Source organism: Typopeltis vanoorti, chromosome 26, assembly GCF_054136105.1.
Source record: "Typopeltis vanoorti isolate ZY-2024b chromosome 26, IOZ_Tvanoo_1.0, whole genome shotgun sequence".
In the NCBI taxonomy this organism is placed as follows: Eukaryota; Metazoa; Arthropoda; class Arachnida; order Uropygi; family Thelyphonidae; genus Typopeltis; species Typopeltis vanoorti.
This window is the reverse complement of record NC_143574.1, coordinates 16,286,488-16,302,048: the sequence shown is the minus strand read 5'-3', so window position 1 is coordinate 16,302,048 and position 15,561 is coordinate 16,286,488. Positions and strand designations below refer to the sequence as shown.

At 34.8% G+C, this 15,561-nt stretch overlaps 1 protein-coding gene across 2 annotated transcripts in view; it reads right to left on the bottom strand.

The window, feature by feature from the left end:
- The window catches only part of LOC150092360 (protein phosphatase PP2A 55 kDa regulatory subunit-like), a 164,303-nt gene extending 149,433 nt beyond the window's left edge, over window positions 1-14,870 (bottom strand). The window contains exons 1-2 of one of the 2 annotated variants that reach the window (XM_090415159.1): window positions 14,705-14,870; window positions 14,493-14,558 (exon numbers count right to left, since the gene is read on the bottom strand). In XM_090415159.1, coding sequence (XP_090271285.1) covers window positions 14,493-14,558; window positions 14,705-14,711 — 73 coding nt within the window. In that variant the 5' untranslated portion in view covers window positions 14,712-14,870. The remainder of the gene's footprint in view (window positions 1-14,492; window positions 14,559-14,704) is intronic. The other variant, XM_090415158.1, reaches the window with a different exon arrangement.
- Window positions 14,871-15,561: the final 691 nt, after the last annotated feature.

Below are 15,561 nucleotides of genomic sequence, written 5' to 3'. Positions count from 1 at the left end.
GCTTTATATCGATTTTTACTGAGGTCAAGTCTCATGAGAACTGTTACAAAAATAACCTTATTTGTCTCTATGTAATTTTTGCTAAATATATAATGTAAATAACCCTATGGGAATTGATTGTATTTACTGTTTTAACTAAAGTTTCTAGAATCTCAAAAACAAAGGCAATGCCTTGCCATTGGAACTTTGTATAATAGCTATGTGTAAGAGCAAAAGAAAGTTGTTTACAATTAAGTGTGTGAGAAAGTTGTTTGTCAGCTCTGCACACGAACCCCTTCAAAGCTAGTATCAAAGAAGTCCGCTAGTTTCAGAAGTTTCTGCTGCCCAACAAGACAAAGAAAAAAGGCACATGGAGCAGAAGAAAAAATGGGCTGGCCTTAACAAAAGGATCAAGGAGAACTGCCGATTTCTTCGGGGTTTACAACCCTTGGTGCAAGGTCCTGAGAAGGCGAAAATAAAAGAGGACTGAGCCGAACATCAGAATCAGTTTTTTGGCAGAGAACCAGAAGCAGTCGAGAGGAGGCGAGGTCCAGATGCTGACAGAGGGGAGGTGAGATCCAGCTGCCGAGAGAGCAGAGGCGAGGTCCAGTTACCGAAGCAGGAGAGGCGAAGTGCTGTTACCGAAGAGAGCCAGAGGCAGTCGGCAGAGAACCAGAAGCATACTGACCCAGAGAACCAAACTTTACGGCAAACCCAGACGAGAGGAAAAAATTGGGAAGGGAAGAGAAGCCAAAAGCCGCAGAAAGATCTTCAAGCCTGTATGCTGAATCTTCTTGCCTGAGCTTTTGAGTACCGGAAAAATTGCAGTCCAAGAACCGCTAATACTCCGACGAAACGCCCCCTGAAGAGGAGGGAAGGAAGCCTGAGGTGAAAGAAAAATCACAGACTTGGATGCAGGACCTTTGGAAGGGTCTGCATCAAAAACATCTTTGTCGTGACAAAGAGCCTCTGTAAGTGTGTCCAACCTTTAACATAAATTCTTTTTGTAATCTAGGAGATATGTCATAGATGAACTGATAAGAAATAGTAATAAGAAATATCTATAAGAGAGTCCTCTGATTTGTTGTTAACTGGAATCTAAATTGTAAGATAACTTGCCATAGCCAGTTAATCTCTTTATGAGTAAATTAGTCTCAGCAAATTGGTTTTCTTAAGCAGAGAAGTAGCAGAGTAATTATATTGTATAGTCATTTAATATTGGAAAGGGAAAGTTTATTCATTTATACCAAAAGCATAAAGGATAGGCAGAGAAGAGTAACCTCCCTATTGCTTATTTAATGTACTTTATTTTAAAATGTAAATAAATGTGTTTTAATTATATGTCAATAGATTGCTGCCCGATTGTTTATTTTACAATGCACTGTTCCTAAAAAAATTATCATACTTGTGAGGCGGAAACCAAGTGAGATAGCCGAAGCGTATACAGTAATTCCTCGATTAGTGCGTCATTTTTTTTCTATACCAAAATTCGATTAGTGCGCCTATATACATCTTAAAAATAAATGTTACAGATTTCAAAAATTTTCTATCTATACATTTTTATGGGTAACTATTTTAAAAAATCACTCACTAGAATGAAATAATTTAGTTACCTATTTAAAACATTTTACAAAGTTATTTTTAATGGCCTACTACACTACTTCCATGTACACTATGTTTCAAATTTACTGCCAATATTTATGTCATTTGCTATAGTACGCCCACAGATTCAAGACCCTTCAACACTTCTGCGCATATCACAAAAAGGAGAATCCATTCCAATAATAGGGTAATCAATCCGTCTTCTGGGAGGATGAGTTGTTTATTATTACATGTCTGAAAATTAGCTTCTCTTTTATGATCATTGTAGTTTTTAAAGTGATAACTATTTTGGTTGTATAACAGTTGAAAAATTTTATCTATAAAGGACGTGATATTGCGTGTTGTGACCGATTCGTACATCCTTCATTTCTTTCTCCCCTTCAGCATGAATCGACTATTCTTGGCACCAAGACAAACGAAGCTGTACAAAAGTGTGGGGTACTATAATTACATAGTGCTTTGATGGTCGTATCTCGTGCCTCCTTTGTAATGTTATATGAGTGTGTTTTCCTTACATTTTTATTTTAAAGTATTTTCCCAAGCTTTAATCATGAGTAAAAGAATTAGTGACCAAAAAAGATGTGTGAAAAAGATTCAATGATGAAGAGAGAAACAGTAAAATTTGCAGAAGAGTAAAAGAAGCAATAGGGCAATATCGTTGGTTGTATGAAAAAAAAGAAACAAAATGCCAGCCAAACTACGTTAGCTCAATTCTTTGTTAAGAAGTAGAATAATAAAATTTATATTCGGAATATGTTTTATTGTCTTTCAGCTTCATGGTTTTCCTTTAACTAAGTCCTGAGACATACCTTAATTCTTTTATAAAAAAAATAAGGTTCAAAAAAGAAATTCGAGGAATGAATTATACTGTTTCCCATAGGTTATTGTGTAATATCGTCGACTATATATTCGATTAGTGCGTTTTCGATTAATGCACCTGTTTTAAAGAATGCATTAGGTGCACTAATCGAGGGATTGCTGTAGTTAAGTGCACATAGACCACGACTGTTTGTGTAGTTTTACTGAAGAAATTTGTGTTAGAGAAAGAGAGAAAAATCAACTGGCCGTATTACTGAGTTTTATGCCAATTAAAAGATATTAGTGGTGCAGTCTCTCAATAAAAATAAATTTTCTAGTATCCACATGCATAAGACTTGTAGTGCGAAAGGTAGATAAACATAGTATGCAATAGTATAAGAAAGAAAGGTTATGAGAGAGAGAAAGTGCGCACTGCTAATTAGAATAACGGTATTTCAAAAGGCACAGTAACCAAGCAGGCATATAAATAGGCTTTATAAATAACAAGCAAGTAATAGGGCACACAATTTACACTATAAATACAGCTCCTGTTGCTAACCCCCCTCCCTTTCAAAGCCATCCTCAATAAACTGTGTCAAGCTTAATACTTGACCAATGCATGATCTTCCTGGTCTAAATCTTGCCTGTTCTTTTATCAGCATTTTCTCTATTTCTGGGCTTAGTCTGTACAAAATTAACCTCTCATACAGCTTCAGTGTTGTGCATAGGAGAGCTATAGGCCTGTAGCTGTTTGGATCCTCAGCAGGTTTACCCGGTTTCAGGATAGGTATTACTTTCATTTGCCTCCATATGCTGGGTATTTTAGCAAATTTCCAACAAAAGTTGAAAAATTCTAACCACTCTGTTGCGTTTTCTCCCAGATTCCTTAGTATCTCATTTCTGATATCATCTATACTGGCAGCTTTTCCTGGTTTTAAGGCATTTTCTAGTTCCTCTTTAGTAAATGGTGCTTCAAAGAGATTATTTTCTGAATCCCTAACTTTTTAAATATAATCTTTAGGTATTTTTCCTTCGGTACTTGGTTTACCATTCAGCGATAGCCAAGTTGCAATTTGGTTTGCATTTATATTAAACTTCAGTTGCTGCTGTTGTGGGGTCACTAGATCATTTTTTAAGTAAGAGCCACGCTTTCCTGCTATTGTGTTTCATATCTAAGCTTTTAATTTTCTCTGCCCATTGTTGACTTCTTTTTTCACATAGTGCTGCTATAAGTTCCTCTCCTGCATCAATTGTTTCTGATGAAAATGGATCTTTATCATATAGGTCACTATATCTTTCATATATTTCCATGTTGTGCTCTGTAAAATCTGAAATGTAACATGTTCTACAACCTCTTGGGATGTGCCTGGTAGCAGACCATCTAATAGCTTGGATGAACTTTCCATAATTTTCTGGTCTGGGTGAAATGTTGGTCAGATTTATGTCTAATTCTCTTGAGAACTGTTCCCAGTTAGCTTTTTTAAAATTAAAGCATCTTCTAAGTGGGATCTACTCAAGTCAGACTGGTGGGAAAACTTGCAGCATTATTGGTCTATGTTGTGAACTTGGGATTGGTGCAAGTACCTGTTTAGTGCACAGATTAGCTATTCTATTACTAACAAATCCTAGGTCTGGGTTATTACCTCTTTTCCATCTTCCATTGTTAAATGATGGTGGCTGTTTAGGATTGTGTACAAGATTCATTTGATTACTTTCAGCCCACTGTTCAACTAACTCTCCATCCTCATTTGTTTCACTATAACCCCACTGTATGCTATGACTGTTAAAGTCGCCTATAATAATAGCAGATTTCCTTTGTCAAGTACTGGGACATTTCAAAAGCAAAGGTTATACTAGGTGGTTTATATACTGAGAAAACACTGATGTTATCCAGATCTAAGGATTTCTATGTTATTTTGGTTTGTGATTAGGTATCCTTTAAACTGGAGCTCCTGCCGAGTGAAGATAGCACTTCCATTCTTTTCATGTGGTATTTCTTTTATGAGCTTCATTCCAGCAATTTTAGGTCTGCCTTGTTGAGGACCTGTGTGTGTGTCTCCTGTAGACATAAAATATCACATTTTTGTTCTTTACACATTTTTGCAATAAGATCTTCTTTTACAGAGGAGAGGACCTCTGTATTGTGTGAGATGATTGTCAGGGTTGATTCTCATAAGGGCTATTGAATTTTAGCCATTGTGTATCTGATAAAGAAGATGCTGGTCGCACTATAAAACTGTAGAAAACTATAGAAGACTGTACTGCACTATGCTATAGTGTAGATCGCTGGTAGCAGAATTCGCGGCTTATAAACAAGCCGATACAGGTCGCAACATGAATACTTCTGCTATGACCCATACACAAATCATTGAAAGCGAAGAATATAAAGGAAAAATATCATGGATGGCAACTAAAAAGACATTTAGAAATGTCAGAATGAGTACCATAAAAGAAATCAGATAAGATACGTGACATTAAAAAATACAAAATAAGGATATTCGGATATTTAGAGATTCTCCAGTGAAGCAAGTCTACTGAACCACAAATGCTACCAAAACAGTCTTGTTTCTCAAAAAAACTCACTCACTTCATAATACAGGAAAACCCAGGGCTGCTTAAGGGTTAAAGCTGTATAACTGCTTTAACCCTTAAGGCATTTTCCGACCATGGCTTCTGACCTAATGTCCAATCCTCACCTTCTCGTGGTGCACCCTGTTGGGTATCTACTTGGATACTAAACGAAAGAGGATGGGCTGGCAATTTGGGATTTAGCCGACCAAATTGTATTCTTATTGGCTTAAACCAATATACAAAATGATGATGGTACAACATGACAAAATTTCATGCCGGTTGGGACATCGCCCGGTTAAACAAGGCCCCCGTTGTTTTCGCCAGGGAACCAGGGTGAACAGCGAAAAGTCAGCTACTGGAACAAATCTGAAAACACACCCCAATTCAACATCACCAGCGTTAAAGATCCATGCTATCAACATAAGAAGCCTGAATGGCAAAGAAATGGAGCTAGCTGAGGAATTAGATAAGGTACCAGATCGACATAATACGGGTGACTGAAACCAAAAAGACAAAAACTGGTGAGATCTTTCTGAGCAATAAATACAAAATCTTATATTCAGGTAATGACAATCAAGGAAAAGAAGGAGTAGCCATAGTATTCAACACAAAATACGAGGCTAATCTTCTTGAATGGCAGTTAGTCTCAAGTAGAGTAATGTGGGCAAATATGAGAATGGGGAACTGGACAATGAGACTTATTTGTGCCTATGGTCCCACAGAAGGTTCTACTAAGATAGAAGTGGAGGAATATTTTGATGCTTTAGAAAAAGCAACTGACACAATGAAAAAGGAAAAGTTGGTCCTTGTTGGGGATCTAAATAGCAGGGTAGGAAATGATTGTGAGACATACAAAAATAATTTTTAAAAATTTGGAAAAAAGAGCAAAGCTAATAATAATGGCAAATATCTGTTGGATTTCTGCTCAGGACATGGACTGGTTATTACTAACACAATGTTCCAACATAAAAATTTGCACAAATTCACATGGAGAGAAGAGGCAAGGAATAAGAAAAGTCTCATTGACTATGTTATTGTTGATAGTGATGTTTTCTCCCTGGTGCAGGACACCAGAGTGTACAGAAGATTTGAAATTGGAAGTGATCACTATTTACTCTTGAGCAGGATAAAATTGAATTTCATATTGAAAAGAATAACATGTAAGAAATTTTTAATGCAAATAAAAGTTGAGCAGCTCTCAGATATGAACTGTAGACTAAAATACACAAAGATTATTGAAAAAAAAATGAAAGAGTTTGAGAACAGGAATCAAACTTTGGAGATTCAGTGGCAAGCCTTGAAGAAAGCCCTGATTGATTCAGCTAGAGAGGCATGTGGTGAAGTTGTCTGCAAGGATAGAAAACTTAGAACTCCATGGTGGATACAGGAAGTTTAAGAGGCAGTGAAGGAAAAGAAGAAAAAATATCAAAAGTTCCTGGCAAATAAGTTCAGCTTCTGCTCTTTGAGAATACAGAGGCAAATGCAAGAATGCAAAACACTATGTAAAACTAGCTAAACAAAAGTCATGGGAGGACTTTGGCATGAATATAGAAAATAAATATCAAGAAGGTGGCAAAATATTCTGGAGGTTGTTGAAGAAGCTAAGGAATGGAGGAAAGAGTGCTGTAAAAGGAGTTAGAGGTGATAAAGGTGACATGAAAACATGAGTAAAAGATATCCTTGAAGTATGGAGTAATTACTTCTATCAAAGGCTTAAAATGTGGAAAGGCAGCAGGAGTAGATGATATTCGACCAGAAATGCTGAAATATGGTCGTATAAAAGTCTTACAGTGGCTGCACTGCATAGTTCAGAAAGCCTGGACAGAGGGACGAATTCCCGATGATGGGAGTAGAGCTCTCATAGTACCCATATATAAAAAGGGAAATAAAACCGAATGTGAGAATTACAAGGTATTTCCCTACTAAGTGTTCCTGGCAAGATCTGTGCAAGTATACTTGAGAAACGATTGAGAAGAATTGTGGAAGAAAAGCCTGGTGAAGAACAAGCTGGATTCAGGCCAAATAGAGGCTGTCAGGATCAGATCTTCACTTTACGACAAATAGTCGAGAAAGCATGGGAATATAACAAAGATCTGTATTTAAGTTTTGTCGATCTGGAAAAGGCATATGACAAGGTGCCAAGAGAGAAGCTATTCAATATACTACATATGGTATCAATGGGGCATTATATCAAGCAATACTTAGTCTTTAGTTGAGTTGTAAGTCAGCAGTTAGAATTGAAGGAAGTACAGGAAGATGGTTTAATGTTAAATCTGGTGTGAGACAAGGATGTACATTATCCCCTCTGTTATTCATTATCCATATGGGTCACATTATGAAGGAAAGTGGTATTAAACATTATATCAAAATTGGAGATGTTAATGTCAGCTCTTTGCTTTAAGCAGACGATGTTATACTTCTAAATAAATCCGCTACAAGTCTGCAAGATTCTCTAACTAAATTGAATAGCTGTTGTAATAGATATGGTATGAAGGTCAGCAATAAAAAGACAAAGACAATGAAAATAGGCAGAATCATTGAAAATGTCAACTGTGTTGTGAATGGAGAACCTGTGGAAGAAGTAAAACATTTCAGCTACTTAGGCACAATTTTTAGTGAAGATGGTAAATTCAATATAGAAATAGACAACAGAATCAACAAAGCTGGTATGGTAGGAAGTCAACTGAATAAATTCATATGGAATAAGAGAGAAATTAGTCAGAACACTAAATTAGCTGTATACAAGACAGTGTTCAAATCAGTTTTAACTTATGGATCTGAGAGCTGGATCAGAAGTAAAACACTTGACCAAAGACTGGAGACCGCAGATATGAGAGTGCTGAGAAAGATTAGAGGCGTGAACAGATGGCATCAATGGCAATATCATATTGAAAATGAGGATATTATTAGGAAAGAACTTGACATTGTCAGCATCCAGGAACGCGTTAGCAGAGCTAATCTCAGGTGGTATGGTCACTTAAACAGAATGGGCGAGGAAAGATTAGCAAAACAAGTGTTCTCTGCCAAGTTGGCAGGAAAACAACCCAGAGGAAGACCAAGATATAGGTGGATTGATGCAGTACAAAGTGCCTTAGACAATAGAAATATAAGATCTGATAATGTTGGAGTCTTGACAAGTAATAGACTGATTTGGAGGAAAATTGTAGATAGGAAGTTAGTAATGATGTAATTTTTTTCATGTAGTACTATCATATCCTGTACACCCTTTGAGGGTACATGGCAGGAATTTGATGATGATGAGGAGGAAAACCCCGCTTAACATGTATTCAATATGCGCAATAAATAGCGTGATTGAGTGAAATGATACCATTCCCCGCTTTACGTGAGTGATTAATCAGTTACCACAATTTCTTTATGTTATGGAAAATTTTTTGTCGCCAATCTGCAGCAAGGCAGAAAAGCTGGAAGTCATTAAAAGACATGAAAGTAGCACTAATAACACAATGACTGTGCAAGACAAGGGATAAAGTGAGTCTATAGTTTGGACTATATTAAATAAGAGTAAAGAATACAAAGAACAAGGAAAAGTTTCTACTGCTTCTTTAAGCATGCAGATCAACCAAAATAGAAGTCATTTACTGATCGATATGGAGCATCTTCTATCACTCTGGATCAGGGGCAAATGCTGGTCTTGAAATTCATGCTTGCTCTTGTTATCATTCAGGGAGTGAGAGGTGTAATTGAAGTCTGATTAGCAGACTAATGAATCACTGACCATTTAAAACTATATATATTTAGAAATTTATGTATATTTAATCATACAAATACAACATTTATTTTACAAAAGATATTCTATCTATCTTTTTCAATTTAGCTACTTGAATACAAATTCTACCTTACGGTTCTTCTTTATGAACTGATCAATAACATAGTCATAAAAAGTTGCTTGTAACTTAATTTTCCCAAGCAACATGCACGCTTGTAAAGGATGACTGAAGCTCACTGCCTAGAACTACGCTGACTGCATATGGCCTCTGTTTAAGCAACGAAGTGAGATGATGTGAAATGGCTATGCGCATGTATAAGCACCCACAACCAAGCAAGCCAAGGTAGCTTTGACTAGACGAGCAAGCATCGGCCTTCGATACACAATGCATAGCTCAATTATTGCTGTGCAAGCTTAAGGCATCTTCTGTCTACAAAAATAAAAGACTAAATGGAATGCTTATAAAAGCATGTATTTATTAACAAATAAATATTACTTCTTTCTCAATTAATGAGCTTGCGCAGCAAGCATAGAGAATTCACTTCTGCTCTGGATTGAGGATTATAACTAAAAAAGAATACCTCTTAGTACAGGGAATATTCAGGCAAAAGCTCTCTATGCTTTTACCTCATTGAAAGAGACCAAATTTCAAGAGGATTGTGAAAGTTTTATGACAAGTTTAGATTGTTTGACTGTTTTTAAAATCGAACTGGACTGTGTAACATAAGAATAACTGGGGAGTTTGCTAGTGCTGATAAAGATTCTGGCCAAGTTTTGTGAAGAATTGCAAAGGATAATTCAGTAGGGCGATTATGACGATCGGCAAACATTCAATGTTGACGAAACTGATCTCTTTTGGAAGCGTATGCCAACAAAAACTTTCCTAGCTAAAACAGAAGCATCTCAACAAAATATCTAAAGATTGTCTTATGCTCTTATTAGGACGCAATGCAGAAGGTGACTTTAAACTCAAGCCTATGTTAGTTTATCGTGCACGAAATCCAAGATCTAATATTTTGAAGAAATCTTCCCAATTGGAAAAGAACTTGGATTTAATGAACTGGATAATAAAGATGTGAGAAACTTACTCAATTCCATTCAGAACAGTTAAGTGAGCATGATCTCCTTCAACTAGAAGAACAGCGTATGAAGAAAATGATGATGAGTGCGAACAAGAAGAGAATGTTAAAACTAAGAAGCTAACTGCAAAAGAACTTGAGCTAGTTTTTGATCACATTGAGCATGCTAAAGGAAATTTTGTTTAATGCCAATTCTGATATGGAACGAAGCTTCGAAGTCCGCCAAAATCTCGATAGATCATTTGCCAGCTATTGCAAATTGTATGACAAGATGAAAAAAGTCGAGCACAATTTAAACATCTTCACTTAATCTTTTTGTAAAAAAAAGTGGCTCAATCAAATGTTTAGACATTATTTAAGCAATTGATTTTTATTAACTTTGATGATTTTATCCTCTAATATAGCTTATACTGCAATTTTTTCCCCAAAATTTATGCTAATTGATGGATGAATTAATATTATTCCTATTGTTTACTGCATGCGCTTAATGCAATTTTGCTTAGCACACATTAATTGATGGATTAATCAATCATGTTAAGTGAGGTTTGCCTGTATTCAAAGCTATCAAAATCAGATTTCTCTTCTTGGATTGACTTACACATTCAGCCTTTCTGGAATAAACACACACACATCCAATGCTTCCAACTCCATTCAAGACATTACTTCACACATACATAACTCCCATTAGTACATAAATCCCAAATTTGCTAAACTGTGAAACTGGTCTCATATTTGGAATGAAAGGCCAAAACTTCCTAAGAAGCTTGATGTTATTCAGATGAGAACAATCATGCTTAGTAAATTACCCCTATGTTTCAGAGACAGCGCAATCACTTTCTGACAGATGCTGTGTGTGTCTACATTCTTTTCTATAGATACTGTCATAAGTCCTGTTTCCACCAAGCTGGCCCTAACCATCCCTCCACATTTTCCTCAAAATAAGCAAAAACACAAACAGCCACCTATCAATATCCTATACACAGTTCATTTTCAAACTTATACCAACTTCCCTTCCTTCTATTTCATTCTGTCCATGTCTGTTCTTTGCAACAGCCTTTTCTATGCAATTTCCCAAGAAAGTTTCATTCTTTCTCACTAATCGCATGCCCCTCCCCGAACACAGTACTCGTGTTATAGGTTTTGTGACCTCCTTTCTGTGGGGACTGTTTAATATAATTACCCTGAAAAGTTGTTAAATGAGATAAGCAATGAAACAAGTGTTAGAAAATATTCAAGAGAAATGCAATGAATAGTGCATATTAATACTTGAGAGTAGATGATATTCAACTACAAATAGTCAAATATGAAAGCACAAATTTGTAAATATTTTATGCTTTCATATTTGACCATTTGTAATTGAATATCATCTATCCTGTCAGCCTTTCTTCTTTAAATAATTTTGAAGGTCTGAAAAGTTGAAATCTAGACAAATTCTAAAAGAGTAGTGATTTCATAGTAACCATCTATAAAAAAATTAAATATGAAAACCACAGAAATTTCATAACAACATTTATGCAAACAAACATGAGAAGTTAAGAAATTTTTGGATTAGAACCAGGTTCATGTAAACAGGGATTGTCAAGAACAAATTAAAATAAACAGTAAAAAAATCATGGAAATATAACGTGGAGATATGATTAAGCTTTGTATATTTGGAAAAAAAAAAAAAAAAACTTATCCTTATATACAATACATAACCTATGCTTAACCATAGGCTATACATTGTTGTGTAATTTGGCAACTTATAATTAACTATAAATTGCATGTGTGTGATCACATTATGAAGGAAAGTGGCATTAAACCTCACATCAAAACTGGAGATATTCATCACAGTTCTTTACTTTGCTAACAGATAAAAACTATTTACAGTTAACGTTATACTCCTAATGAAATCCAATATAAATCTTCTGGACTGTCAAAATTGAATAGCAGCTGTAGCAAACGTGAAATGAAAATTATCAATATAAAGACAAACTATGAAAATAGGCTAGAATATGAAACACATCACCTACATTCTTAGTGGAGAAACTATCAAACAACTAAAACATTTCAGCTATTTTTTTTTTTTTAGTAAAGATGGCAAATAAATTTGGAAATTTCAATTTCAGACAACACACAATTTACAGCCATAGCACACAATGCAGATAAAAATTAATTAATTAGGTAAAGAGTTTCAAGTTTCTAAGAAAGCCAAGTTACTTGGTTATGACGAGCCATTGGATTTAACACCAAAATGATGATGAGATGCCAATAAAATAAGTAAAGTTTTGTTGGGAGATAGATGAATACATGTATGTGAAATAAAAGTAATTAGCCAAAATCAAACTCATAGTACACAAGAGATTAGTACTTGGAAGGGGATCAATCATCTGAGGTTATTGGCACTCTGCTGAGGACTGGCCATTCTCACAGGGTTAACTTCGGCCTATAAACGGACGTATGTCAGACCTCTGTGCCCTTGGGGGATATGACAATGACAAAGTTCTGAGAAGCATTAAGGAAGTGAATAGATGATATCCATGTTAGAGTCAATATTAATATCAAAGAGGAACTCAACATAAGCATTCAAATGAATTAAGGTTATTTTCCAAGATGCCAAGGAAGAGAGGGAAGAAAGAAAAGAAAAAAAAAAAAACTCAAGAGGAAGACCAAGACCTGGGTGGAAGGATGCAACTTTCAGTGGTATTTTTATTATTATTAAACAAGACCTCATGGAGTCAAAGACTCATCTAGGATAGATGAGTAACAAAGATCTGTATTTAAGTTTTGTCGATCTGGAAAAGGCATATGACAAGGTGCCAAGAGAGAAGCTATTCAATATGCTACATATGGTATCAATGGGGCATTATATCAAGCAATACTTAGTCTTTATTTGAGTTGTAAGTCAGCAGTTAGAATTGAAGGAAGTACAGGAAGATGGTTTAATGTTAAATCTGGTGTGAGACTGAATTATTTTATAGTAATCTGTGTATCCTCTAAGGACACATAGTGAGAAAATGCTGATAATGATCATCTTGTCAGATTACATGATCTGTGAAGTAGAATTCTCAATATATGAGGTAAAATAAACAAAAATTTCTGGACTATTTTTTTTCCAAAATAACAGCCTTAAACTTTTGTACAATGCTATCTCCTCCAAAATACAAAATAGTTTCCCTTACAGCGATACAGTAAGCTCAGTATTTGCATCATTGTTAAAAATATCTGCAAATGTTTGCATTTTGAACTCAGTAAGTATAGCCTGCAATTTTCTGTGAACCATCATGGCATATCAAATACTTTTTTGGTGCAAATCAAACAGGGTAGCAAATTGGGAAGAAATAAGGTATGGAACAACAAAAATAATCTCCAGTGTCATTTTTTGAATTATTGTATCAGCTCATCTTGCTGTAAGTGCTACAGAACATCTGAATAGAAATAACTCATGGTTTAAAGTGGAATTCAAAGTCTGCTTGCCAATGGATGCTCCTTTCCATTCATTATCATTAAAAGACATCACTTCACTGTTAACATCATTTAACATCTCAACTCTTAACATTTTAACATCCCAAAATGATTCTCTGGAGGTTTTTGCAATTCTGAAGCAAAATTTGATGCATGCATAACTTCTTTTTTCGTTATTTTTTGACAATGCAAATATTGCAAAGGGTACAACGATCACACAAAATCATATTACCATTCGATAATGCAAGCTATAACTTTAATATGGATGATGATGATCAAAGATTCAAAAGATCTTATTCTACCTGCACCTAACGAGGGAACACTGTATTAATTCAGCAATGTATTCTGGCAACTGCTTTGTGTATGGGATGAGGGGAGAATTATCATGATACTATCCTATGTGCATCATATTATACCTATCAAATGGGGATACAATTTTTAATACATTTATGAACACAAATTGATGAAATGGGATGTTCTATTTTTTTTTTATTCTCATTATGTTGTCTACATTTTTTTCTCTCTAAACGTTTCAAGTTCAAGTGTTCAAACTGCCGAACTGAAATTTACATACTGTGAAATGCTTATATGTGAATTTTTTTTTTTTGTCTATTATGATTCACAGAAATTACCAAAAGATTGAACAAAATAATTGTTCCAACTGTTTTCTGGACCTGTTTGGACATTAGTGTGAATAGTTTGATTTATTACCTACAATAAATGGAAGTGCACACAAAACTATAAATATATATAGGAATGGTGTAATATATATCACAACGGAATTAATAAGTACGTCAGTAAAACACTATAAATAGTTTTAAAGATTGCCCGCTATAAAAAATACTGCAAAAATGCATCTAGATTTTGTTTAACAGATAGCGACATAAATTGATGCAGTAAAAGATATAATGCTTGGATTAAATTGTTAAGGGGATCCTAAAAAAAAAAAAGGGGGGGGGAGAGAATGGGCAAAGACCAGAAATCGAAGGTAAGATTACTATCGACAATAAAAATGTTTGGTATAGCCGATATTTGCAAAGTAATAAAAGTGAAAATGTGAAACACTAGGAATTCGATATTGCAAAATTAATATTAAGGAATATATTATATTTATTAAATTTAATAGATATTAAAAAGAGCGCAAACACTTAGACATATACGAATTCGGCGAAGAAATTTTAACTCTTATCAATTTGATGAACTTTCAATTCATATATATAGTTGACAACTACAGAGACACCACTTTCACTACAAAATATATGAATTACAGAATAGTTTACGGAAGCACTTACCTTCCGTAACATCATCGTCCAAAGTTCCTTTTACTTGAGAAAAGCACCACTGTATGTCTCCATTTCCTATGAAAAAAGAAGATAAGGCGTTATAACCATCCGTGTAAGTATTTTCGATAACTTTCACCACACACGGTAAAAGCGTTGCCATTATAACATATACCAAACCGACGGACGTGACAGTAATAACGTCAGTTTTATAAGCGACTTACCTGCCATTCCAAACGAAACTTTTCACAAGTTTTATTAGTGTTAATATTAAATTTTCGAACAATTTTATTAAGATCCCAGACAGTTAAAAAAATCCTTAGGATGCCATTGGATTCTTAAGGAATCAACAAAACTAATTTCCAAAATGGCGCACTCGGAGTCACATGACTATCCCTGAACCACTGAAATAAAGAGGCATGGTTGTTTACAAATTGTACCACCTGCTTTCATTATCACAGCAAAAGCAATGTGTGCATATAACTTTTTTCGGAGACATAAAATTCAGATAAGGTAATGATATAAACAGATCACTACGTTTTTAATTGTATGATTACCATACTACACATAAGGATCAACGTTTCATCTTTTCTATGTATGCATACTGCGTCGCATTTATTTTTATATCATCCACACCCTTACTAATGGAACAGTATAAAAATATTACATTTTGACTTTTAATAATATACATGTATATATGGTATTTACAGCAATGTAACAATTTATTAAAAGAAATTATATTATTTTTTGTCCTAAGTAATAAAACATCAAGTAGTCCGTACCAAGTATTGTGTTACATTGGGTATTTTGCAGTACTGCACTCTTATATAAGTATTTTCCTGTATTACATACAGTATTAACAGTAAGTCTGCATATTCCCTGAAGGAAAAATAATATACGAACTATGAAGAGTGCAATACTTAAGGAAATTAAGCGGATGGTTGACTTCTCGTATACGCTGGGTTACTTCCGAAAGCTTTTAATTTAAATTTCAAATAGAGACCTTGTTTTCTACTTGCCCAGAAAACAATAATGGTTATCTATTTTCCTTTCATTCAATAAGTTTCATATGAAGACTTTT